General features: G+C 46.6%; 1 protein-coding gene across 4 annotated transcripts in view; it reads left to right on the top strand.

Moving 5' to 3' along the window:
• The window catches only part of BTBD19 (BTB domain containing 19), a 134,852-nt gene extending 111,911 nt beyond the window's left edge, over positions 1-22,941 (top strand). For 3 of the 4 annotated variants that reach the window (XM_063939445.1, XM_063939446.1, XM_063939447.1), the window contains exons 4-8: positions 10,249-10,308; positions 16,246-16,314; positions 18,636-18,767; positions 19,137-19,262; positions 19,346-22,941. In XM_063939445.1, coding sequence (XP_063795515.1) covers positions 10,249-10,308; positions 16,246-16,314; positions 18,636-18,767; positions 19,137-19,262; positions 19,346-19,480 — 522 coding nt within the window. In that variant the 3' untranslated portion in view covers positions 19,481-22,941. The remainder of the gene's footprint in view (positions 1-10,248; positions 10,309-16,245; positions 16,315-18,635; positions 18,768-19,136; positions 19,263-19,345) is intronic. The other variant, XM_063939448.1, reaches the window with a different exon arrangement.
• Positions 22,942-27,829: the final 4,888 nt, after the last annotated feature.

Here is a 27,829-nt window from a genome sequence, read left to right as displayed (position 1 = left end):
TGCATTTCTAAAATCCAACACCTTTGTTTTTGTGTGAGAGGAGTTGGATCCTGTCTTTATACTAAACCATACTGCTTGATGATCACTGGATCCCAGGTGCTCTCCCACATATATATTAGATATCCTATCACCATTTGTAAGAATTAGATCTAATATTGAGTCTTTGCGAGTGGGCTCCCTCACCAATTGCTTGAGAGATGCTCCCTGTAAGGAATGTAGAAATTTGCCACTTGTAGCTGAACTTGCAAAAGACCCCTCCCAATTTACATCAGGTAAATTAAAGTCTCCCATGATTATGACTTCTCCCTTAAAAGCCATTTTAGAGATGTCCAACAATAGGTTCCTGTCCAAATCCTGCCCCTGGCCTGGTGGTCTATAGATCACCCCAATGCGAATAATGTCCTTCTTCCCAGTTTCTATGGTGACCCAAAGGGCCTCAGTTTTGGCTTCAATATTTTGTATTAAAGTAGCATTTATGCTTTTTTTCACATACATTGCTACCCCTCCTCCTATTCTTCCTATTCTATCTTTCCTAAATTAATTGTATCCTGGTATAGCTAAGTTCCAGTCATGATTCTCATTGCACCAAGACTCTGTAATTGCCACAAAATCCAGGTTATCCCTTTGTCATTATCGCAATTAGCTCTGGAATTTTGTCTCCTAAGCTCCTAGCATTTGCTAGGATGCTAGGAGCTATATATATTATTGGCTGACAGCAGGGTTAGACTGGCCCACAGGGGAACAGGGAAAACCACTGGTAGGCCCCACTGCCTCAGGGCCCCACCTCCTCTAGGGAATCAGGTTCCAGACTGTGCATTTGAATTATAGATTATACATATATTACCTTATATTGCACAGGACTATGGTGTATTCTCTACAATGTATTTCTGTTATCAATCTGGTACATTATAATGCATGCCCTAGCAGTCCATGCACTCTTTAATGGTTAGCCAAAACTCTGAAGTTTGGCCACACCCCTAAACATTGGCCCCTAAAAATGCATTCCCCCGGTGGGCCCTTTATGCCCCAGTCCGACGCTGTCTGACAGTGCAGTATATTAAATATATTTAGGGCCCTTTTGATGGGTGTAGTATGGTATGCCGGGCTCCCGGCGACCATCATACCGGCGCCGGAAGCCCGACCGCCGGCATACCGACAGCGTGGCGAGCGCAAATGAGCCCCTTGCGGGCTCACTGCGCTCACCACGCTGCGGGCACGGTGGCGTGCGTAGTGCCACGCTATCTATTCTCCCTCCAGGGGGGTCGTGGACCCCCACGAGGGAGAAAAAGTGTCGGTATGCCGGCTGTCAGGATTCCGGCGCCGGTATACTGTGTGCCGGGATCCCGACAGCCGGCAACCTGAAGACCACTCCCTTTTGATGTTATTTGTAAGCTTGCAGAGAGAAGGTCGCACATGGGTTACATGCGACACTGGTGCATTGTGTAAGTGTGTCTTCATATCCGTCTCCACTCTGTTTCTGTTTATGTGTAGACAGAATGTAAGGTGTGTAGTTTACTACATTCCCACTCCTCCGATTTGTAATCATTCCGGCATCTCAAGTGTTAAGGGAAATAGCTTCCGGTCCCCTCTTCCTCTTGCAGTCACTGTGACAAACTCGTGTCACATTAGCCGGTTAAGCCATAAGTTACAGGTCACGCTGGGGTCCTATGAAAATTCTACGTCAAAAATCGCTCAAGATATGTTATTTCAGGATGGAGAGCAACCTCTTCCAGCCTGTCTGAGAAACATGTCGTGTGGGGTGGGGGTGGGGGGGCTTTTTATCTGAGATCTGAGGGGAATGACGTCCTCTGTGAGGTTTGGGTGAGCTTTGTATTCTGTGGTTTGCAGAGAGGAAGAATTGCGTGAAACCATCTGCATAGGATCTCATACTGGGGCAGATGTATTAGCCTGGAAAAGGGATAAAGCGGTGATAAGTGCAAGGTGATAAACGCATCAGCCAATCATTATGCATTTGAAAAATGACAGTTAGCTGACTGGCTGGTGCGTTATCACCTTACACTTATCACTACTTTATCACTTCTTTATCCCTTCTCCAAGCTTAATACATCTGCCCCACTGTGTTTTCCCCATGTTTCCCCCAGGTGATCTGATTCCCTCCCATAGTCCAAATACTTACTAGTAGTTGACTTAATTTGTGAATGTGGTAGGGAATTAAGATTGCATGTGTTCTGGGCCAGGAAGGGATGTGAATGAACACAAATCTCTGTATAGCGCTACATAATACAAAGGGACTAGAGGGGGACTGGAGGCAATAATAGGCTTCGGCATTTTCACAGAAAAATTGTCGTGCTGTGGCACTCCACTCATCTCAGCGCACCAAGCAGAGCACCGGGAGGCAGAGCTGCTCGGCCGGGCCTTCAGGCGGCCAAACCGGCCAGTCAGACCATAAGCCCTTCTGGCATTTGCAGCGGTCTCCCCTCTCTCACTGCCTGATGCTATACAGCAGCTGACCCGGGTCCCTCCAACCAGCCCAGGCCAGGGTAAGTAGCACCCTGCATTTGCCAGAAGTGCCAGGTGGCTGGTCCACCACTGCTACATAAATAAGGGGTGATAATAACATAGAGCATCCTGACTGAGTTATACAAGAGACTCTTCTGTAACCTGGAGGAGGAGTATGGAATCGGTATGAGATTGTGGCTGCTAGGATCCTGGCCGTCACTATGCCGACAGCGGGATCTCAGCCAACAGTGTGCCGGCAGCGGGGCAAGCGCTAGTGCTAGGTTATATTCACCCTCTATACGTGTCGTGGACACCCATAGAGGGAGGGAAACCTGTGGTGTCGGGATTCCGGCGGCGGTATGTCAACACTAGTCTGGATTCTGGCGTCGGTATTGTGGCGTCCGGGATCCCAACTAGCATTATTGTAACCGCTTCCCAGGAGTATAATTCCTTTCTCCATGCATTTGATTGGTTGGAGTGTGGGCTTCTGTCTAATTATAGGGATGGTGAGGGTTCCTCTGTGTGATTTGAGGGCAGGGAACACTTTACCATTGTAAGGGTTTAGGTTTATTGGGGGGGGGCGGCTAGGTGTATACTGTCAGTAATCGGCCAGACGGCAAAGCGTTTCCTGGATTTGGTGCTGATGAATAGAACAAGAGCATGATACATAAAATAACACCTCACTGTGGGAACTGTTCCATATGGTTAGTGAGACGCTACCTTCTCAGATTACATCACTGTGTATTTTACCTTGATATCTGCCGCATATTGTCTGTAGAGCCCCTGTGGTCGTATGAAGAGGAATAGCTCACGCATTGCCCAGAATGACATTTTCAGATGTTTCCTCTTACACTTTGTAATATCAAAGGGATTCCTTTCCCTTCGCTGACTAAGTGACACCTGGGATCTCTCCAGCTCAGAGAGAGAGAGAGAGGAAAAGCCGCTGTGTAGAACCTGGAAGGGCGGAGGGGACGTGCCAGGAATGCTGACCACAGTTTCTGCAGCAGATCAGACGGAGATATTAAGGTGTAGGTCACACATGAAAGTGGAGAGGTGCAGCACACGCCTGTAAATGACCCACACCTACCTGTATAATCGTGAAACCCAGCTACCAGCTCCTTCACACGCTGGCGTATGTTCCTTCCTGGCCTATAATTCTGTCAGGATAAAATATTCTTCTGTATTTTATTCTAGAATGGAAAATGAACTAATCGAGATCCCTTTCATCTACAGTTCAGTTACAATTGATCTACGTTACTGCCATAGTCACTAGTTACAGTTGGTGAACTACAAATCACAGAATGCCTTGTGAGTTTTTGATGTTGACTTGCCATGATCAAGCCAATGTCATTGTAACTTAACTATTAATAAGTTTCGATTGCCGACTCACCATGGTGGCAGAGATTTTTCTGATCTTCACTAGTGCCTCATGCCTCAATATTGTTCCTAGCGATTTCATAAGCTGCATTCGCGTGAGTATCAATGCATTCCTCGCACGGGGGCTCGGTCGGCACAGCGGTGAAATCGGACGCAGCGGAGCAATGTTTCTTATCTACACGTGTGCCTGAGTCACAACACGCATATGTCACAATTTTGTACATACAGAGGGCCTAATTCATGTTTGTACGCAATGGCCGATTATCGCGCAACGAGGCGATTATCCACAGACTCCGCATGCATGAACGAGCAACTGCCATCTTGCTCTCAATGAGGATTTCATGGAAAAGGGACTGACCAGGAAGTGACCGTTTGGCAGTGTTAAAGGAGCGTTTATGGGAAGTGTTTGGAAAAACGCAGGTGATTCATGGCTGTTTTTGGGGTGTGGGGCTGACAGCAACACCTCCCAGCCTCCCTGACAGGAGCATCTCCCCGCCTCCCTGACAGCGGCACCTCCCCGCCTCCCTGACAGTGGCACCTCCCCGCCTCCCTGACAGCGGCACTTCCCCGCCTCCCTGACAGCGGCACCTCCCCGCTTCCCTGACAGTGGCGCCTCCCTGACAGCGGCACCTCCTTGCCTCCCTGACAGCGGCACCTCCCCGCCTCCCTGACAGCGGCACCTACCCGCCTCACTGACAGCAGCACATCCCCGCGTCACTGACAGCGGCACATCCCTGCCTCACTGGCAGCAGCATATCCCCGCCTTACTGGCAGCAGCATATCCCCGCCTCACTGGCAGCAGCATATCCCCGCCTCACTGGCAGCAGCATATCCCTCCCTCACTGACAGACATACAAATTTCTGACAGAAAAATGTCAAAATTCGACATAACTTAAAGGACCTGACGTCAATCCTCATCAAAGCTTACTGGTACAATGATCTCTTCAAATAACTTGGACTATTTTTTCCTCCTATTCCGTATCTGTTACACCCCACATCATCTCCACATAGTACTATTTCGTCATGACAGGGACCATTCTTGGATGTGCAGACACACTCAGATATATAAACAAAATAATATCCTTGGCACAGTGTCCACAATATAGATAAAATAATGACCTAAAGAAACTGGTTAAAAAAATAGGGATGATATGTAAAGCGAATAACGGTGATTATCGCATTACATTGGTGAAAGTCACGGGGTGGGATATATTAGGCAGAAAGTTAACATTCTCCGTTCTTGAAGTTGATGTGTTGGAAGCAGGAAAAATGGGCAAGCGTAAGGATCTGAGCAACTTTGACAAGGGCCAAATTATGGTGGCTAGACGCCTGGTCAGCATTTACAAAATGGCAGGTCTTGTGGGATGTCCCGGTATGCAGTGGTTCGTACCTATCAAATGTGGTCCGAGGAAGGACAACCGGTTCCAGGGTCATGGACGCCTAAGGCTCATTAATGCACATGGGGAGCGAAGGCTAACCTGGTCCGATCCCACAGAAGAGCTACTGTAGCACAAATTGCAGAAATGGTTAATATATATCATTTTGTGTATGAAATAACTTCCACGGTCTGCTTGTCCCACATTTTATTGAGTTTATCGTCTGTGCTTTTATCATACGCCATTTTATTTTGTTCCATTATCCTCTCAGCGCACTGTAACATTACTTTGATCACCATTCACCTGTTTCCTGTTTCAGCAGGAAGCCTTTTATACCTTTCTCGGTTTTGACCTGTTCTCCAGACCCTCAGAGCACAGGAACCTCTGCGGCCTCCACTTCACAAGGAATGGCTCATTAAACTCAGGAGCACCACTGGGAATCCGTTCATCAAAAATTCCACCCATTGGCTATTTTTTGCTTCAGAGTAGACCAGGTCCTGTCACAATGCATGAATCGCCGACGCATGAAACAGAAACCTTTGAAGAGAATAAATGATTTGATCAGGGCGTTAAAATGAGAGATTTTCACTTCTTACTTTATGTGTTTGTCTAGTGCATGTTCTTAAAGGGACATTTCGCAAAGACCCAATTTCCTTGTCTGAGTGAAATTTAATATTTGCTAAAGGGCAGTATGTATGGTGTAATGGTTAGCATTACTGCCTCACAGCACTGAGGTCATGGGTTCGATTCCCACCATGACCCTTACTGTGTGGAGTTACTTTGTATATTCTCCCCGTACTTGCGTGGGTTTCCTCCAGGAACTCCGGTTTCCTCCCACAATCCAAAAATATACTGGTAGGTTAAATAGATCTCAACAAAATTAGCCCTAGCGTGAATGTGTGTGCATGTACGTGTGATAGGGAATATAGATTGTAAGCTCCACTGGGGCAGTGGCTGATGTTCTATGTAAAGTGCTGCGGAATATGTGTGCGCTATATAAATAACTGGTAATAATAAATGATAAAGGCAACTCTACTTGGTAAAAAATAAATAATAAAGGCAATTCTACTTGTTTTCATGAAGCTCTGGCCACTGGGGGCACTGTTCCACTGAAGTCCATAGCTAAGATAGCCAATATGGCAGCTCCCACTCATTTCCATAAATGAAATAATGCAGAGAAGTCTGTTTTTTCTTGTCTTGCAAATTCTTTTGATGCAAATACCATTTTTGTTTTTATACTGGTACCATGTGTTCTGCTTAACCTGAACGATACATGTTAGATAAAGCAGTACTTATCCATAGCGTAATTTTTACTTGTTGGATTTGACTGTCTCCGGCTGTCACTTACCGTAGCCAGGGACTGATTGTTAATGTGTGTCATCAGGCCTGAATCATCTCTTCGTGGGAACTATTTGATGTTCTGCTGATGAAAAACAGAAAGTTTCAAAAACATAAACGAACAAAGCAGCAAATGTAACATTTCCTGTCTTGTCGGATGCCAAATGAGTGTTCCGAGCTACACTCTTCACCGGCCTAATGTTAATAATAGCCTGTAAGACAGCAACAGGCTGCATCATGCAATCACTGAGGGTTTTTTGGAAAATGAAGGGGGTCCTGGTTTCATTGATGACATCATTTTTTTTTTTTTTTTTTTGCTTGTCGGACTCATTCCCAGCTCCGGATGTCTTGTAGGAGGTCAGTCTGAGAGCAGGTAGGCTTTGAAGTAATTATACATGTAGAAGAGAGGGGTTCTCTCCCCTGAGAGTATCCCTTCCGTTTCCTCCCAGCTGCTTGTCATTAGACTGGTTCCATTGTACAACACAGCCCTGAGTATAACTTCCTAACTGGAAGAGATTGAGGAACAATCATTCCTAGAGTGTCCAATGCCAGGAGCTAAACCTTTCCCCAGTGTACATCGTCATTCCGAAAATACAGGCTAATTACTTGATGTTTAAGGAACTGCCAGACCTGAGGGATACTTTGTTCAGAAGTTGTTATGAAGTTGTATGCACTGCAATGCGCAGGCGCGTCGTACGGGTACAAGGAGCATCGTGGGTTTACTTTGCACAGAGTCTAACGAACATTCCAGTCGCACGGCCGAACGCAGGAAGATTGACATGAAGTGGGCGTTTCTGGGTGTCAACTGACCGTTTTCAGGGGGTGCTTAGAAAAACGCAAGCGTGGCAGAAAAAACGCAGGTGTGGCTGGACGTTCGCTGGGCGGGTGTGTGACGTCAATTCCGGGACCAAAAAGACTGAAGTGATTTGCAAGGGCTGAGTAAGTCCAGAGCTACTCAGAAACTGCAAAAAACTTTTTCGTCCCGCTCGGCTGCACACACAATCGCACACTTGCAAAGCGAAAATACACTCCCCAATGGGCGGCGACAATGCGTTTGCACAGCTGCTAAAAGTAGCTAGCGAGCTAACAACTCGGAATGACCCACCCCCAAGTCAGATATTCCCACTATTTGATTTGGGCAGACTTATCAATATTGCCACTGACCCTCTCGCCGTAAGGGTAATGTAACTAGCCACACGTGACCAGATTTGTTGTTCGTGGACGCAATCTGCTAACCTTTTCTCTGCTCTGGCTGGCGGGGCATGCTGGATTTTGTAGTTTCACAGTAAGCCGCAGGTTATCAAAACCAGAGTGTTGTAAATTAACATATGAGGTTGCATGAATGTGACCCTAAATCTGAGTGCGATTCTTCTGCCAGTGAAAGCGGGGTTCAGTATGTAACTACTGGAAAACAGGTGCCTTTTATTCTTAGAAGCAAACACAGGATAACTAGTTCAGATTCTGTCCCTTTTCAATAACACAGCAGAAATATGGTTGAAAGTGATTATAATGATCAAACAATTCTCACGGTGACTAATCACTGTTTAGAAGACAGGCTCTTCAGCGATGACCACGTCCGAAAGACTCTGCAGCCGTGATGAGGTGTCTCTGACTCTCAGTAACCCAACACGTAGAACCTTCCCCCCATGGCATGACTCTGATTACTCCTGACATGACTCTGCTACTATTAACACCACAGCTGTCACTTCTGCCAGGATAACCGTGGGGAACTCCTGCTGACAAATTCACTGCACAGCAGAAACCACATCACTTTCCTGCCAATAACCCCCCCTCCTTCATCCGTCTGTTATTCCTGGACAGTCAATGCTTGCTATCCGCCTAACTGCCTCCTGTGCAGATTGTGATTAGTGTTACGTGTATGATCTGATGATACTAATAATATTGTGGAATGATCGTGTGTGGGGTAGAGGGTGGGGTTTTCCATGCAGGAGCCGAAACACAGCACGCCAGTCCAGGGGGATTTGGTACAAATGTATTAGCAGCAAAAGTGAAAATAAAGGCCAAACATATATCCTAGCCTTTCCGGCACAGAATGTTTCCCCCTCTGTGGGTGAGAAGGGCCTACTGTCCGGCTTCCCTTTGAGCAGTACTGGTGTCTCTCTGCAAACCAGCAGCTTGCTTCCCATGTAAATACACTCACACAGGTGCAAGGACTAATTAGCCTAATCTTAGCTGGGGGCCCTAAAGACTTGGAACAGGCCTAATGAATGGAGCCTGCCCTCACTCTTCCTCCATAACCCCAGGAACTCTTAACCGTTTTTTTTACCAATGCCCAAAAGCTCCTAGCAAGCCATTTAACTACAAACATTTCCCTGGGGTGTTTAACCTATCGTTCAGAAACCTTGGACATACAGTATACCTGCCCTCAAACACTACTCCAGTGTTCTTGTGACAGTATATATTATCCTTTCTCCCTAATGCAAGGCTTTATATCTCTAGCACAAAGTATTGGTTCATATGTTGATCAAAACTTTCAAGCCTGCATTGTGCATCTCAGGTCCTCCGTTTTCTGTTAGTCCTACACTGACCCTGCTTTCTATACCATTGAATAGCAGGTAAAATCTGCTGCACTCGCCTTAACCGTAGCGGGTGGCATGCAGCCATATTGGTACCCAGAAGGCCTTATATGGGTTTTATAGCTAGCTTTCAAGACAACATTAGGCCATATTTCAAGACAAGCACAGAAAAGTAATAAGCCCATGCTTTGTAATGCATATTTCTTTTCTGCGTTTTGTTGCAGACTAATATTACCACACCACGCACAAGGGAGCATTGTCGTATTTCCAGCCTAACGATATACAGACGCAATTTTGCACAGCCTCGCCTGTGTGAGCAGATTAATTTCCACAAACAGAAACTAGATTGTGTGGAAACCTCAACTGCGCAATAAACTGGGAAACAATATGCTGGCTAACAAACCACATAGAGGCAAATCACATTACTTCATAAATGTATACAAAGCTTTTGTTTATCTAGCAGATCAATTTTGTAAGGCCCCATTCATGAAGACGTTTGGTAGATTAAGTGTGAGCTCTTGTGTCCTGTTTGTGGTGTTTCAAAGTACTGTCACTGTTGTGTGGAGGTTCTAGTGCAGCAGGCATGGCCAAATTGCAGCCCTCCAGCTGTTGAGAAACTACACATCCCAGCATGCCCTGACACAGCTTTAGCATTCTCTGACAGCAAAACTGTGTCAGAGCATGCTGGGATATGTAGTTTCACAACAGCTGGAGGGCCGCAGTTTGGACATGCCTGTAGTACAGTATATAATGAGAGTAGTGCACCCTCTGTGTTAGAAGCCACTGAGGAGTTTTATCACCATATAAAAACTCACTTCACTTGTTTTACATGCACCGCGAGTGTTACGGCGAACCTGTTACAGCTTTCAGACCGAACAGGTTTACTGACTAATTAGCAGCAGCTGGTGGTAGGGAATGTACTGCAGCGGTCACATTGGTAAAGGATGTACACTAGGGTGGGAACATTACTAGCATCATAGTCTACGTTCGGCCTGGCAGTGTGGGGAACTACATGTCCCATCATGCCGAAGGCTAGCAGGGCATGTTTGCACTAGTAGTTCCACAGCTGCTGGAGATGGGAGTTATAAGTTGCTTGCAACCCACGCCGCCTGTTCTCTGTGCTCAGACCACTCATTACTGTCACTATGTTCATATTGCAGATTTGCGTGGCCTTCATCAGTAAGACATTGACTGCGGACATGGTGTGTGAAGCATTACAGGTATAAGATCTCGCGGAATGCGCAGTTGTGTCATCTGCCGGTTCCAAAATGTGTCCATTACCTTGGAGATTTGTTGGTTAAATCTGCATAGGCCTGCGTCATACTGGGGTGCTGATGGCAGCCCGCCATCAGTAGAGGTCCGTTGCAGGTAGTTCATTCTATATACGCAGTATGGTTTCTCTTACGTTCTAGAGGATGCTGGGGTCCACATGTGGTATAGACGGGTCTACTAGGAGCCACTGGCACTTTAAGAGTTTGAGAGTGTGGGCTGGCTCCTCCGTCTATGCCCCTCCTACCAGACTCAGTTTAAAAAATGTGCGCGGAGGAGCCGGTCACAGCTAGGGGAGCTGCATAGGAGTTCTTTTAGTTTTATTATTTTTATTAGGTTTAGGCACAGGGAAGCTGCTGGCAACAGCCTCACTGCTTTGAGGGACTAAGGGGGGGGGAGTAGTGTCTGCACTGCGGGGTCTGAGCCACTATCTCCGCTGACAGGACACTGAGCTCCTGAGGGGATCGAACGTTCGCCGCCACAAGGGATCGCTTACCCCAGCAGCATGCCGCCATCCCCTTACAGAACCAGAAGATCGGTGGCGAGTTAGTCACGGCCCCCCTGACAAGCGGGGAGCTGGTGTGAAGATGGCGGCAACAGGGTAGGGAGCGCAGTACTAACTGCGTTCCAGGGCTCAGCGGTAAATAGTGCGACGCTGTGAGGGGCGCCCTGAGCCAGCGCCTACACCCTACACTGTCCAGCAAGCCTGCCAGTGTCCCAGGATCGCTTCCAGCATAATTCCTCAGGCCAGTATAATCATCAGAAGAGCGGGAAGCAGCACCATGAAAGGGGGCAGAGCTTCTCTTCAGAGCGGACCCAGCAGCGTTCCTGCCTGCAGCAGCGCTGACATGGAGAGCTGTCCCTCCAGATCAACTCCAGCTGCCTTGTACGGTACCAGGGGGTTGTAGAAGGGGGGAAGACTGTATAGCTATACTGTGTAATCTAATAAAGGTGCACAGTAAGCGCTGGATAGGGGTTTACCTATATCCTGATGCGCTGTGTGTGGGTTGGCTCCAATCTCTGTGTCTCTCTTGGCATTCTTAGGGGGGAAACTCTATCTGCCCCTTCCCTTTGTGTGTGTGTGGAGTGTTTGTTGTCTCCATAAACTATGTCCAAGGACTCTGTGTCATATGCTGCAGAGGATAATTCCTCTCAGGATGAGCCCATTCCATGTAATCAGGATTGTACTGTTTTAGCGCAGGTCCCTGCAAGGGAGCCTGAGTGGTTGGCCTCTATTAAAAGTATGATTTCTCAGATTTCTACTAGGGTTGCACAAAATGAAACTGCAACTCAGGTCTTACAGAACTCTATGGCAGTTTGGTCCGGTTCTGTTCCCTAAGGGCTCCCTAGCGTACGCTCTCAAAAACGTGCTCTTGACCAGATTATGCAGGATGACACGGTTACCAATTTTGACACAGCAAACGGTGATGGGGAGGGCCTGCGGGGGGCGGCATCTCTTGCAAAAGGGGTGCAGCTGATGATTGAGGCTATTAGAGATGTGTTGAATGTTACAGATACAACACCCGAGCAGGTTGAGGAGGCTTTCTTCACTGACAATAAGAAGACCTCGCTAACCTTCCCTGCGTCTAAGGAATTAAATGCTATATTTGAGAAATCCTGGGAAAACCCAGAGAAAAAATGTAAGATTCCTAGGAAGGTTCTGGTTGCTTTTCCCTTTCCTGAGCAGGATAGGAAAAAATGGGGAAACCCGCCCATAGTTGACGCGTCTGTCACCACACTGTCTAAAAAGGTGGTTTTACCCGTTCCAGGATCTACCGCGTTAAAAGAGCCAGCTGATTGCAAAATTGACACTATGCTCAAATCCATATACACGGCTTCAGGGGCGATCTTACGTCCTACTATTGCCTGTGCGTGGATTTCTAAAGCTATAGTAAAGTGTTCAGGCACATTACTTGAAGATTCAAATACATTGGCTAAAAGTGACAATGAATTGTTTTTATGTTACATTCAGGATTCTGCAGGGTTTATGGTGGAATCCATGAAGGACCTGGGTTCGATGGCTGCAGGGATATATTCCATGTCTGTCTCGGCTTGCAGAGGACTTTGGCTGCGCCAGTGGTCTGCCGACGCGGAATCCAGGAGAAATGTGGAGACCCTACCCTACACAGGTCAGGCTCTCTTTGGGGAAGCGTTGGATGCGTGAATTTCCACGGCAACCGCGGGTAAGCCACCTTTTCTTCGGGTTGCTAAAACAAGAAAGGCCAAACCGTCCAACACCTTCTTTAGAGGAGGTTGACCAAAATCCAAGAAACCTGCTGCTGCTCCAGGTTCCCAGGAACAGAAGCCTGCTTCAGGTACGTCAAAGTCCTCAGCATGACGGTGGACAGCGCGGCCTGGAGGTAGGGCCGGTGGGGGCGAGCCTCCGACTTTTCAGTCACGCCTGGTTGTCGTCCGGCCTGGATCCCTGGGTTCGAGATATTGTGTCCCAGGGGTACCGGCTGGAGTTTCAAGATCTCCCTCCTCACCGGTTCTTCAAATCAGGCTTGCCAGCTTTGACGGCACACAGGGCTACCCTGCAGGGAGCCATCCAGAAGTTGGTGGAGGCACAGGTTGTTGTACCAGTTCCTCCCCAAATGCAAAACAAGGGTTACTATTTGAACCTTTTCATGGTACCAAAACCGGATGGTTCGGTCAGGCCCATTCTGAATCACTGAACCCCTTTCTGAGGGAGTTCAAGTTCAAAATGGAGTCTCTAAGGGCGGTGATATCAGGTCTGGAGGAGGGGGAATTCCTGGTATCCCTGGATATCAAGGATGTGTACCTCCACATACCGATTTGGCCGCTGCATCAAGCTTCTCTCCGATTCGCACTGGTGGACTGTCATTTTCAATTCCAGGCCCTGCCATTCGGCCTCTCTACAGCACCGAGGGTATTCACCAAGGTGATGGCGGAAATGATGGTTCTACTCCGCAGACAGGGGGTGAACATAATTCCATATCTGGACAATCTGCTGATAAAGGCATTGTCCAAGGAGAAGCTGTTGCAGTCCATAGCTCTCACGACCTAGCTTCTCAGGGAACATGGTTGGATCCTGAATATTCCAAAATCACATTTGGAACCAACCAGGAGGTTTCTGGGAATGATCCTCTTACGAGGCTCTGCAGTACGGGAGATTTCATGCACGGTCCTTCCAACTGGATCTGGACAAATGGTCGGGATCTCATCTACACATGCACCAGAAAATACGTCTGTCGCCAAAGGCAAGGATCTCACTCCTGTGGTGGCTGCAATTACCTCACCTTCTGGAGGGCCGCAGGTTTGGGATTCAGGACTGGATCCTTCTAACCACGGATGCAAGTCTCTGGGGCTGGGGCGCAGTCACTCAAGGGGAAACCTTCCAAGGAATGTGGTCAAGTCTGGAAGCCGGCCTGCCGATAAACATTCTGGAACTAAGAGCCGTCTACAACGGTCTTCTTCAAGCGGCCCATCTTCTGAGAAATCGGGCCATTCAAGTGCAGTAGGACAATGTAACGACAGTGGCTTACATAAACCGACAGGGCGGAAAGAAGAGCAGAGCTGCAATGGCAGAGGTAACAAGAATCATCCTCTGGGCAGAAAAACACGCGTTGGCGCTGTCAGCAATCTTCATTCCGGGAGTAGACAACTGGGAAGCGGACTTCCTCAGCAGACACAATCTCCATCCAGGGGAGTGGGGACTCCATCTGGAGGTGTTCATGGAGGTAACAGATCTTTGGGGTGTACCTCAAATAGACATGATGGCCTCTCGTCTCAACAAGAAGCTTCGGCGGTATTGTTTCAGGTCGAGGGACCCACAAGCCGTGGTGGTGGACGCCCTAGTGACTCCGTGGGTGTTCCAGTCTGTGTACATTCCGAACAAAGTCATTCCTACCCTAATACAGGCTAGGAAAGGAGTAACGTCTAAACATTACCATCGCATTTGGAAAAAATGTGTCTTGGTGTGAATCCAAGAGGTTTCCAACGGTGGAGTTTAAACTTGGACGGTTTCTCCTCTTCCTCCAAGCAGGTGTGGATCTGGGCCTGAGATTAGGTTCCGTGAAGGTCCAGATTTCGGCCCTATCCATTTTCTTCCAGAAACAGTTGGCTGCTGTCCCTGAGGTTCAGACCTTTTTGAAGGGAGTTCTGCACATCCAGCCTCCATTTGTGCCACCTACGGCGCCCTGGGATCTTAACGTGGTGTTGCAGTTCCTCCAGTCGGACTGGTTTGTGCCTCTACAGGAGGCTGAGGTCAAGTTTCTCACATGGAAGGCTGTCACATTGTTGGCCTTGGCTTCTGCTAGATGTGTGTCGAAGTTGGGGGCTTTGTCATGTAAAAGCCCATACTTGATCTTCCATGTAGATAGAGCTGAGCTCAGGACACGTCCGCAGTTCCTTTCGAAGGTTGTGTCAGCATTTCATATCAACCAACCTATTGTGGTGCCAGTTGCTACTGACTCCTCAGTTTCATCAAAGTCCTTGGATGTTGTAAGGGCTCTGAAAATCTATATGAAGAGGACTGCTCGTCACAGAAAATCGGACTCTCTGTTTGTCCTGTATGATCCCAAGAACATTGGGTGTCCTGCTTCTACAGACGATCTCTCGCTGGATCAGGTTCACTATCCAGCATGCGTATTCTTTGACAAGCCTGCCGTGTTCTACGTCTGTTAAGGCCCACTCTACACATAAGGTGGGTTCTTCCTGGGCGGCTGCCCAGGGTGTCTCGGCTTTACAACTATGCCAAGCGGCTAACTTGGTCTGGGTCGAACACGTTTACAAAGTTCTACACGTTCGATACTTTGGCCTCTGAGGACCTGAAGTTTGGTCAGTCAGTTCTGCAGGAGCCTCCGCGCTCTCCCTCCCGTTCTGGGAGCTTTGGTACATTCCCATGGTACTAATTTGAAACCCTAGCATCCTCTAGGACGTAAGAGAAAATAGGATTTTAATTACCTACCGGTAAATCCTTTTCTCGTAGTCCGTAGAGGATGCTGGGCCCGCCCAGCGCTTCGTGATCCTGCAGTGGTTACTTAGTTCAGTACTGCTTAGTTCTTGGTTAAGTACTGTTTTGTTACTTGGTAAGTAATACTGTTCAGCCGTTGCTGATGTTTCAAGCTAGTTAGCTTGGTTTGCCTTGTGTGTGAGCTGGTGTGAATCTCGCCACTATCTGTGTAAAATCCTTCTCTCAGGAACAGTTTCTAGACTGGGTCTGGTAGGAGGGGCATAGAGGGAGGAGCCAGCCCACACTCTCAAACTCTTAAAGTGCTAATGGCTCCTAGTGGACCCATCTATACCCCATGGTACTAATGTGGACCCCAGCATCCTCTACGGACTACAAGAAAAGGATTTACCGGTAGGTAATTAAAATCCTATTTTCTGTGTGCAGGGTAAATACTGACTGCTTTATTTTTACACTGCAGTTTACAGTTCAGTTTCAACACACCCCACCCAAATATAACTCTCTCTGCACATGTTACATCTGCCCCACCTGCAGTGCACATGGTTTTGCCCATTAGAAAGAAATGTTGCTGCTGCGATCAGATCTGAATTAGGCCCAGAGTGAGAGAAATGTTTAAAGAAAGATGGAAACGAACGTAATGAAGAAGAGGGGGATTACAGGAGTAGAAGTAGGTTAGATTTTGATGTGAAAGATGTTTTTGCATCCCAATCTGCAAAACAGGTCATATTCATTTACTGGGGTGTTTACGGCAAATGGGCGTAAGCCTTGGACTGCGCTTGGTGAGCAAGCATTTCGGGTCCTTAGACTCTATATTTTTTTCTGAACCAGTCAAAATAAATAATCTTTTATTAGGATTAGATGATGATTTTTTTTCCGAATCCTATGCATTTATTAGGATATAATATTTTGGTAATATTATGTATCTCATCCTCTTGTTATATTATTCTGCTTTCAGGCCGCAGTCACCTATGGACAGACAGACCTGAAGCAGAGATGTCTGACGTTCATTGAGCACCACACTCGGGTGAGTAACAGCCATCGGTCAGTCCGTCCATCCTCCATGTTGTCTACATGCACCATACATCCCATTGTCTTTGTTCCCTGGGTCATTGTTCATCTTAAGACACATGTAGTGGATGATATTTGTACAGGTCTGCCCTGAGTTTGTCTAACTTGTGTATTTTTGCGATTGATGAGTTGTTTATCTCTTTTTATGTTTGGAAATCTAATCTATACTAATGTCAAACAGCAGAGTCTATGTGATTAGTGAAATATATATATTTACTGGCATATATCACTGATCGAGCCCCGCGAATCCCTTCAGGAACTCTGGGGCCTGCTCTACATGACGGATTAGATAAGTAGAGGTCAGGGGTCTTCACACCCCCCCCCCCCCTCCCTGCACTTTAGGCTGTGCTGTATCTTTTGGGCCGAGCTGCCCCCAGTGTCTTTTGTCCCTGCTGCTCAGTGCTATTGTGTCTCGGGGTCTGACACAGGCCGCTCACATCTGCTGTCAGAATAGCTTTAATGTAATGTAACGCCTGTACACGGGACTAGATTGTAAGAGAGAGGTGCACAGAGGAGAAAGAAAAACTTATTGTGGAGACGTCTGTTGTCATGTCGCGTGGGTGTGGTTGCAATCCTCATCAATAAGCTAAGTAACCAACGTCTTGCAGCAGATGGCCGCCATTTTATTGTGCCGCAGACCCCGCGTGCTGACTCCTTATATGAAAGGTGATCAGTGATCGTGGCATTAATCTTGTAGTAGTTGTAAGAAAAGGGTTAGGTATGGGTGACCGGCGGTTGGGATACCGCCAGTCACCATACCGACGCCGGAATCAGTTGTCTTATACACTGCAATTAAGAATCGAAGTTATCACACTGGTGAATTCTTCTTTTTTGTAAATTAATTTTGATTTTTAAAGGGCATTTTTTAAACCCCTTAGTGGGAGGTAGAGCTGGTTTTCTATAAAGCACTCTACTGAACCTTGGTTGATGTTTGCAGGCGTGCCTAGGATTGCCCTGATATGTTGTGAAAAGAATATGTATATAGTACATACTCTGGCTAAACATCAAGCAACAGGTGTCTAAGACGTGTGTCAGCACAAACATTAGGAAATACTCTTACAAAATGTATAGGTGCTGCAATAGGGTCCCGAAAAACACTAAAAAATGTTTGCATCATCCTCAGACCAGTGCCGGAGACAGTGCAGGCACTACGGAACATTTATGCCCATCTGGTAGGACCGTCCTTTGATTGTCTCCTACTGGAATGAAGTCCTCTCCCTATCTAGCAGAATGACTGATCTTTCTCCTCCTACCGACCCCTAATATATTTTATTATGTACAGTAATCCATTGTCTGAGACCACCCTTGAAATAATCTCTGTAGCCATAGATTTAATGCAGACAAATTGTTCATTGCTGCACACTGGAAACAACCCTTTGTGCCCCCAATGCTGGCACTCATTAATAAGATCTGTCCATGGAATACATCACAGCCTTGCTCCACGACAAAGTGGATACATGGTGTTTGGAGTCCCTGGAACCTTATTTTTGTAGACCACTCCAGAGTAACAAATAGTTACATTTACTGAATTTGTTACTGGACTTCTGCATTTTGCTTCCGATCCGCACCTACATCTTCGGTACGTCGAGTTTTGTAGCAGTGATTGCATTATTTACCCCCTTCCCCCTCTGCTCCCCCCGCCCCCCCCCTTTTTTTCTGTCCACCCTTATGAAGTGGGCAGCTGATCCATGAAACGCGTTGGAATCATGTTTGTCATTATCCGATACCTGGGAAATATCTGATTACTCTGCATTTATTTAAAAAGGAATATAATCCTGTGAAAAAATAATACTTTTTTTAATTACAGTTCCATTTCGAGGCGACTCGAGTCGCTCGGCCCCTCCATTAGGCATGGGTATTTAGTACTCACTGCACCCCCTTCTCAGCGGCGGTGCTCTGAACTGTCCTGCCTCTTGTGATCTCATAGTGGATGCAACTGTTACCATCAACCCAGTCTCTACTAGTGGAGTGGTCACGGATCATACCCTCCAATATCACAGATGTTTATTAGAAATATACATTAAGATTTATCTGATGTGCGCTGTCTCCATGTATGTACAGAATGTGTCTCTGTACATTTAAGACAGCGGTGGATTTAGAAGCGCCATAATATGTTGCGCTATATAAGAAACCGTTAATAAATAAATATCTTCTGTAACATGACAGTTCCATGTTCTCATACACATTGATCCACAGTTCCCTGCTGCGGGATAATATAAACAGGATGCAGCATCCAGCCCTGAGACATTTGATAACCAGTCCTTTTCATTCTCACAGGAAATCATTAAGACGCAGAGTTTCCGGGAGCTGTCAGACCTGGGAGTTGTGTGCATCCTGCAGAGCGACCGACTGAATATAGATGAGGTTCCTCTTATCCAGGCCGTGCGGGGATGGGCCAACGTCAGCTCAGTGAGTGTCCACGTCTTGCTCTGTCATATCCCGCCTGGTGCAACGATTGTATTGTGGAAATAGTCTGTGTTATATTAATGAACGTCTGCTCCCCCCTATCACTGGTGAAGTCAGTAAACACAAGTGTAGTTTTATATTTACATTTATTTTAGAGTTGTAGAATAATTCATCACCATAAAAGTACAATCTAACGAATATGATTTATATCATTCTGTAACTAAAGTTAATCATTAATATTTTCCATTTGAGTTTTATCATCATTTCAGAAATAATTCTATTACTTTACCAATATAAAGTCAGGTTTTTATAATTCCTCTGTGTGCCGCTTTAAGTTGATGTCCATTGTGTTTTATCCTGTCCCTGCCGTAGGCGGTTCTTGATGTGTCGGTGTCCGTGGTCGCACAGGATGTAGTCCGGGAACTGCGCCTCTGCCTCCTGTCCCCAGATGAACTTACGACTCTTGAGAGAGAGAACGCCAAGGATGAGCTCATCCCGGTGAGACCCGCTACAGATACATCGATGACTTTCAGGCTCTTCCTTACGCTTACTTTCGTGGTTTTTTTTTGCCTATTTATTAGGAGATCCAGATTGCTCAAACATGGAAATTCCATGCTTTGAAGAAAATCGGCGACTACCAGCCTCATCTGTTCCGGCGTAGGAAAGGAACGCTGGCCAGAGACCATCACAGTTACCTGGACAGTTCAGCTAAGTGAGGCAGAGAGGGTCACCTCTGGTGACTAACTGAGTAAGGGAGTGTAGGCTGTAATGTATAAACTCTAGTGAGGTCCTTGGATACCAGATGAAGAAACCAATTGCCACATTGTAAATTATTCCACAAAGGTCTATTTGTGATTTTTTTTTTTTTTACTTTTTTATGCCTAAAAAAAAAATGTATTCCTAAAGTCTTGTCCTTGTCATTTTGTTGTTGTACACCAGAAACAGTGGGGCAGATGTATTAAGCCTGAAGAAGGCATAAAGAAGTGATAAGTGCAGGGTGATAAGGCACCAACTAATCAGCACCAATATGTAAATTGACTGTTAGGAGCTGATTGTCTGGTGCATTATCACTTTGCACTTATCACCGCTTTATCACTTTTTTATGCCTTCTCCAGGCCTAATACATCTGCCCCAGTGTGTGCTCTGCTCTTATAGGGCGATTGGGAGTAAAGTAAAAGAGAGCACCTGGGCAAAACATCCTGGAACGGAGTTAACGTGACAGCACTGGTCCCTTCCCAATGCGTGAATGTATTTTTAACGTCAAATACGAATTCTAGTTGTCCTTGAAATGGAAGACTCATAGGAAAAGCTTAGGAGATGCAAGAACCACATGTTTAATGGACTCACTCCTCTGGAACGGATTTGTCAAATTTAAATATCACCTGTGGCCTAGGTGAGTGTATATAAACATGATGCATGATATTATTCAGGGGTTTTAAAATCTTATTTCCTAATTTCCTCATAGTCCAAACTTAGTGCATTTTTTGTGAAGTGACAGGCTGGGCCCCTCCAGCAAGGGCCGGCCTGGTTATTTAGTTCCGGACACCCTTCACTACACCGCTGCTTATCATAACTACTATAGTTGTTCAACAACATATATATAGATTTATTATATATATCCATATTAAGATCTTTTATTCTTTCCGGGTAAGTTTTGTGATGTAGACCATGCACCATTTTAGTTGCCCTTCTTTGTACAGTCTCTAATGTATTAGTATCCTTCTGGAGATATGGTCTCCAGAACTGAACACAGTATTCTAGATGAGGCCGTACCAAAGATCTATACAGTGTCATTATTACTTCTTTCTTTCTGCTGCTGATTCCTCTCCCTATGCACATCTGATACCTTCATAGCCTCCTCCTATCTAGCAAGTTCAGGAGAGCTGCGCCGAGACACAGTCAGCTAACATCCCAAAGGTTACGGTTAGGCACTACTGCCGGGATGCCATACCGAACCCATTACAAGATACACCTCTTTGTCTTCATCAGCTGCGGCTTTTACCTTTGAGTAGGAGGGGAGCTGCCGCTGGCCAGGTCCTGGTAGATGACAGCGCCGCTGCTGCCACCGGCCGGGTCCTGGGAGAGGAGTGAGCCACTGCTGCCTGTGTCTGCCAAATCCTGGAACTTTGACTGCGCATGCGCAACCCCCCCGGTACATATGGACTGTATCTGCTGCAGTCCATAGAATCCGGGGTTAGCGCATGTTCAGTCAACTTGACGGTGCATGCACTGATCTCTCCGAGGGGATCGCAGCCCGGTCTGGCAGTACCGGAGGTAGGAAACACCTCCCAGTGGGACTGCCTGTACTGGACTTGACTGGCAGGTAGAACTTCTAGTAGAAGTAATCACTGCCAGTCACTGGTCTTCATTATTTTGATTGTATTTCCTAAAGGCCATCTTTTTGCTTTCACAATACTTGCTATGCTACTTATTTTGCAAACCACACCGGCCACCTTCTCCTTGTGCCTTTCGATACATAGGTCTGTTGCTCTTTGCAATGCACTAGTGCTAATGCGCTGTGCATCCCGGGTCGCCTCCACTGGGCATGCGCAAAATCTCACAAGCATCGCACAGCCCGGAGCCCAGCAGCTGCCTCAGCCAGGGACAGTACTGTCTCTGCAGTGGTCCGGCAACGACAGCTGCAGCTGTTGAAATCAATAGCTGCAGCTGTCGGAATTGTCAATGCCACTGACCATTCATACATCTGGCAGCACATCGGTCGTGTAGATAGGAGCAATGAAAATTACAAGGGCGCATAGTGTCCTGGTCAGTTCAATAATATCTCCACATTAATACATGGGGGAGAAGCTATATCGACGTGCATAATATGCGCTGATACCACCAAACCTCCTAACGTTAAATAATACATCTACCCCACAGTCTGTAACATGGCAGTTGGGAGCTGATTCTTTGGTACTTTATCTCTCTCCAGGGTTTGTTACATCTGTCTCCCCCCTACCCCCAGTATTAATGGCATTGACAATATTTGTGTACCTGTTTCTGTACTCCAGTTCCCCGGTTTCTGTATTCTAAGTGTTTAAAAACTCTCAGTAATTAAGTAGAAAACTCAGTCTTGGCCTAATCACATTAAGGGGTATATTCAATAAGGGTCGAAAACTGCCGTCTGTCGAAAAAACGGCAGATTTCGACTTTTTAAGGTCGAATAGTGATTCGACCTATTCAGTCCCATCCGACAAGTCGTGGAATTCGACTTGTCGAATAGTACGTGAATCGGCGGTATAGCTGCCGATTCACGTAGTTATAGCTGCTGATTCACGTACTTTTGAGTGAAACGGGCCAAATTCGACAGGATTTGGCCCCGTTTCCGACCATCTCAGTCCGACGTAAAAAAAAGTCGGACTGAGATGTGGGACACAGAGGAGAAGGGGAGGGGGGGACACAGCCGCAGGGCATACAGGGGAGATCAGCACTATAGCACAGCGCTGCAGCAGGATGTATCACAGCCGCGCCACTCACGGCAGCGTCCACCCAGGTCCAGCAAGTGAGGTCACGCTTGCAGGAGCCAGGTGGACACTGCCGCGAGGTTGGGCGGCTGTGAGACAACCTCCTGCAGCGCTACTGTAACGCTGCTCTCCTCCGTCTGTCCCCGCTGGTCTCCCCGCGGCTCCCCCCTTCCTCCTCCTCTGGGTCCCTCATCTCAATTCGTCTTTTTAAAAGTCGAATTGAGATGATATTAAATAGGGGTTGTCGGATCCATTCCGACAAATGCATGTCGGAATGGATCCGACCCTAATTGAATATACCCCTAAATATGGTAAAACATAGTGGGTGGAAAGTACTGAAGCTGAAATTGCAGCCAAAACCGCAGAAAATCCTGTTTTCAGCATTTTGGACGCAATTCCTTATGTACCAAGCTACATGTTGCAATACTTTCCGGAGCTTGGAACCGGTGAGTAACACCGTCTTTATGCGTCATTAGCCAATAGAAGCATATGGGCTTTTTGTCACACTATGAAAGAAACTTTAGAATAGTAATTTAATAGACGTTCAGAAGACATCGTCCCCCTGATCAGGTGAATAACTCTTAACAAAGATCCTTTGTGATTTTGAAGCTTGTAATATCGATGTAACTTACCATTAAAAGTAGTGTATCATTTATAAACAATGTTAGTTGTCCTCTTGTTGCAAAAACAAAATAAACCATGGTTACATGTGAGATTTGTGTGACCTACCATATTCCCCTCCATCCCTCACAGATACGGAAATAAGGTTATAATTAAGGTTCTTTCTAGCAGTAAATCTTGGTCACAGGAGTTGATTACTAAAGCGTCTAAAACAGAGAATCAGTCTATCATTTTCTGGACTGCAATAGAGAAATGATAGCTAGAATCTGATTGGTTGCTATTAGTGATGAGCGGATTCGGTTTTACTCGGTTCTCAAAACGGCATCTTATTGGCTATCCAAAACACGTGACATCCGTGAGCCAATAAGATGCCATTTTGAGAACCAAGTAAAACCGAATCCGCTCATCACTAGTTGCTATGAGCAATGCAGCTTCTCATCTGTTTTAGAAGCATTAGTAAATCTCACCCTCAGTCTTTTCCTTTAAATGTCAAATTCTAGGTTTCCTAAGAATTACCTTACTAAGGGGTAGCAGTTGATTTACCGACGGTCATAATCCTGACAGACAGTCAAAATACCGACATGGTCAAAATACCAACATTCATTATGCCGACATGTTCAAAATGCCGACATAGGGGGTCATTCTGAGTTGTTCGCTCGTTGCCGATTTTCGCAACGGAGCGATTAAGGTGAAAATGCGCATGCGCATGGTACGCAGTGCGCATGCACTAAGTATTTTAGCTCAAAACTTAGTAGATTTACTCACGTCCGAACTAAGAATTTCCATCGTTGAAGTGATCGGAGTGTGATTGACAGGAAGTGGGTGTTTCTGGGCGGAAACTGCCCGTTTTCTGGGAGTGTGCGGAAAAACACAGGCGTGCCAGGATAAAACGCAGGAGTGTCTGGAGAAACGGGGGAGTGGCTGGCCGGACGCAGGGCGCGTTTGTGATGTCAAACCAGGAACGAAACGGGCTGAGCTGATCGCAGTGTAGGAGTAAGTCTCGAGCTACTCAGAAACTGCTAAGAATTTTCTATTAGCAATTCTGCTAATCTTTCGTTCGCAATTCTGCTAAGCTAAGATACACTCCCAGAGGGCGGCGGCCTAGCGTGTGCAATGCTGCTAAAATCAGCTAGCGAGCGATCAACTCGGAATGAGGGCCATAGACAGAACACCAACACGGTCAAAATACCAACATGAGTTTTTAAGGAATTTTTGCCCCAAAACAGACTTGTTCATACTTTACCATCCCAGTGGACCTGGAGGGGGGATATAATAGTGTGCCTGTGTCGACATTGACAACCCCCCCCTGAAAAATGCATGTCGGTATTTTGACATGTCGGCATTTCAAATGCCGGTATTCTGACTGTTGGCATTTTGGACATGTTGGCATAATGAATGTCGGTATTTTGACCGTGTCGGATTTGACTGTCGGTCAGTGGCTGTCGGGATTATGACCGTCGGTAATGTGCCCGTCTGTAAATCATACTGAACCCTTACTTAGTGCTCATTACTTTACTGGGGCCGGGATACGGTATAAAGAGTAAGGAGAATAATTTATTCCCAAAATACAAAGTTCTGAGAATTGTTTTGCTCTACTTTCCATAACACGTTCCATAACCTGAGTCCTGTTTTATCTGCCGAGTGTCCCATATACTAATGTAGGACAATCCCTGAATTTCTCTCGGACAGGATGTGTGAGGGGATCTGAGCGGAGGAAATGGATCATGCTAGTAATATGCTCAGCCGCTTGGATGTGGTATAAATAGTCCGCTTGTTTCCTCCTAACCTTGATGGCTGAATGCAGCCAATCTACAAGGGCGTAATGTAACACTGAGGTTTATTTACTAACTGAGCATTTAGAAGCGTAGCATTATATGGACAGTGGTTGCTATGAGTTACCACACAAAAGCACTTACTTGGCAAATAACAGCTACTACAGATTAATGTTTTGTAGAACACAGGAGGTACTAAAATCCATAGGGGGAATTCAATTATGGACTAATGATTTTGCCTGTCCGAATCAGTGCGGCAGTAGCCACACTTTGCGGAAGAATAATCTCTCAGAAAAGTATTCTCTACCCTATAGGGTAGTGAACACTTTTTAAAGTGAATTCGGGTGGGCTTATTTCCATCTTTTACAGGTTAAAAATTGATTCTTTTTTTTTTTTTTTTACTGACCTGAACAGAGGAGAACTCATCGGGATGGACTGAAATCAGTGATCTAGAATGTACCAGATAAAATAACGTATCATGATCACCTCAATTCCCAGGGTATCTTCAGAAAACTTGAATCTATTGGCTTGTATTTGCCTTTCTGTAAACGTATTTCTTTCTTTTGCTGGCTGTGCTTTTCAGCAGTGCACTTATATAATCAAGCTAGTTGGCTTCGTTGTGCTGGAATATAAAGCATTACTTTTGATAAACTGTGTCCCACCTGAAAGCAGGTGCTATAATTACTGCAAAATACAGATAAGGCCATCCTCATCTGACCCGCAATGATTCGCAATCATTGACGCGACCAGAGTACCTGTGGACATGCGTACGTACTTGCGATCGATTAGGGTTGCATGGTGCGTACAATCCTACAAACGGGCTGCACGGAGGCATGGCTAGACACAATTCCAATGCATACACCCATGCAAACCGTCCACGGGTAAGATGAGCGTGGCCATGTCTGTAGAGGAACTTACCTGTGCATGATTATAAAGAAATCCGCATAACATGACCCGTTGGTGGTACTCGAGACCTGGAGTTGGGAACCCCTGCTATAGATTGTTAGCTCGTGAGCAAGGCCCGTTTACCACTTTGTTGGATTTGGTAGTTTATACTGCATAAACCAGAGAGTTATACCTGGGATTATATAACCACCTGTATGATGTATACTGTCCTCCACCTATACCACCTACATTAGAGCTCACTGGACTACATTTACTAGTAAAGCATACCTCCCAACATTAGGAAGGAGGGGAGAGGGACATTGAGTGCACTTATGAAAATAGGGTGGTTCCTCTCTGTATGGGGTGTAGCTGTCCCATCACGCCCCTGTTTTCTGTAACACTGGGCATGTCGGGCTGTCCCTCTACTCAGTGTTTGGATGGGATGCGGTCAAGATGCCGCCGGCCGGAATCCCGGCGGTCAAAATCCCGACGCCGGAATCCCGACCGCCACAATCCCGACATATTCTCCCTCCGTGGGTGTCCACGACACCCATAGAGGGAGAATATAATAGTGTGCCGAGCGTAGCGAGGCACCGTGCCCGAGGCGTGGCGAGCGAAGCGAGCTCGCAAGGGGCTGCGTTCCGCTCGCCACCCCTGTCGGGATTGTGTGGTCGGGATTCCGGCGTCTGTATTTCGACCGCCGGGATTCCGGCCGGCGGCATTTAGTACTGATCCCGTTTGGATGCCACATGCGTTCACCCGGCATCCATTCGCCGCAGGTGAGAGGGAGGATCCCAGCGTTGCCTCTTCCTCCATGCCACACTGCGGCACATGGGTGGGATGGTAGAACAGTGCCTGAAAAGTTGGACTGTCCTACCAAAATCGGTTGTGTCTATGTTACCTTCGTGCTCAGGACCTGGAAGTGACAAAATGAGTGGGCAGGAGAGAACTTCCGCCCTTACGGCACCTAAATGTTTTCTTCATTCTCCGTTCGTTTGGGGTAATTTTTTTTTTTCTATGCAGCATTGGACCCTCGCGGGCTCACTTCGCTCGCCACGCTTCGGGCTCGGTGTCTCGCTCCGCTTTGCGTGCCACACTTTACTATTCCAAATAGATTGTAACATGGACCCAGGGGGTTATGGGAAAGGTCCTCTCCACGAAGGTAAACTAGACGCTACCTACCAAAATCTGTTAGGAGGTCTAATAAATGGACTCCTGAAGGCATATGGGAGGAAGGAGGAGGGGGGGGGGGGGTTACGACACTGCCCCCAGCTCTGTCCCACTCCGTCCGGGACAGGTATATACGCAGACTATATGCACTTATCTGTGAAATCACTAAGGAGTGACATGATATCATGCCTCACTCGTCCCTAGCACAAATTCACATAAATGAATGTGGTTTCCCCGGGTTCAGGAGTCAGCAGCCCGGAGGGCGACAAGTCGTGTCGATAATAAAATGAGTTTACCCCCCTGTTCCAGTGACGCACATGTGTTGTCTGCATTTATTAATGTCACTAGGGGCCATTCATTGTCAGACAGACAGGCAGCTGATATGTGTAGCAACCATTGACCTGTGACCTCCAGACAGCTGGCTAAGGGGGAAGGGGGGGTACCATCTGCACCTCTCTAGTTTTAAACCCATTGCTCTGCTTTGTCAGGACAAGGGTTCATAACATTACAAGGTTTCATAGCTATTGAAGGGGTTACGTTGAATGAGCTAAGCCCATGCAGAATGTTTATACATTTGTATATAACCCTGGGGAGCATCAGAGGGGCAACACGTTTACAAAGGGTCTTTAACAGCTATTCACATATAGAGGTCACAGTTATGGAGCGTTCCTGCTTCTATTTCGTATTGGAAATTCACAATTGACAAAATCTTTTTACCTGCCATATCTTGAAACTAGAGACACGAGGCACTGTTTGTTCTTAGGGCATAGGTTCTGAAACTCAGTCTTCAGGTCACCAAACAATTCACAATCCAGGTCACCTAGCTGGAGCACAGGTGTACTCATTACTCACTGACACATTTTAGAAGATCCGCAATTCTGTGGGGAGACCTGGAAAACATGAACTTCTTGGGGTCCTGAGAACGTATGTCTTAGGGGATTTATGAAATAAATATTATAGGGGGTAATTCAGACTTGATCGTAGATGTGCTAGATTTAGCACATCTCCGGTCACTTTCACAGACATGCGGGGAGACGCACAGCACAGGGCTAGTCCACCCCGCATGTCTGGCTCTGCCCCCCCCCCCCCCCCCCCCCGCACAGGTACAAAAGCATTGCATGGCAGCGATGCTTTTGTACCTGAAGAGTAGCTC

Source organism: Pseudophryne corroboree, chromosome 9, assembly GCF_028390025.1.
Source record: "Pseudophryne corroboree isolate aPseCor3 chromosome 9, aPseCor3.hap2, whole genome shotgun sequence".
NCBI classification, from domain to species: domain Eukaryota; kingdom Metazoa; phylum Chordata; class Amphibia; order Anura; family Myobatrachidae; genus Pseudophryne; species Pseudophryne corroboree.
The sequence above is the reverse complement of the archived record's forward strand: the minus strand, read 5'-3'. Positions and strand labels throughout refer to the sequence as shown.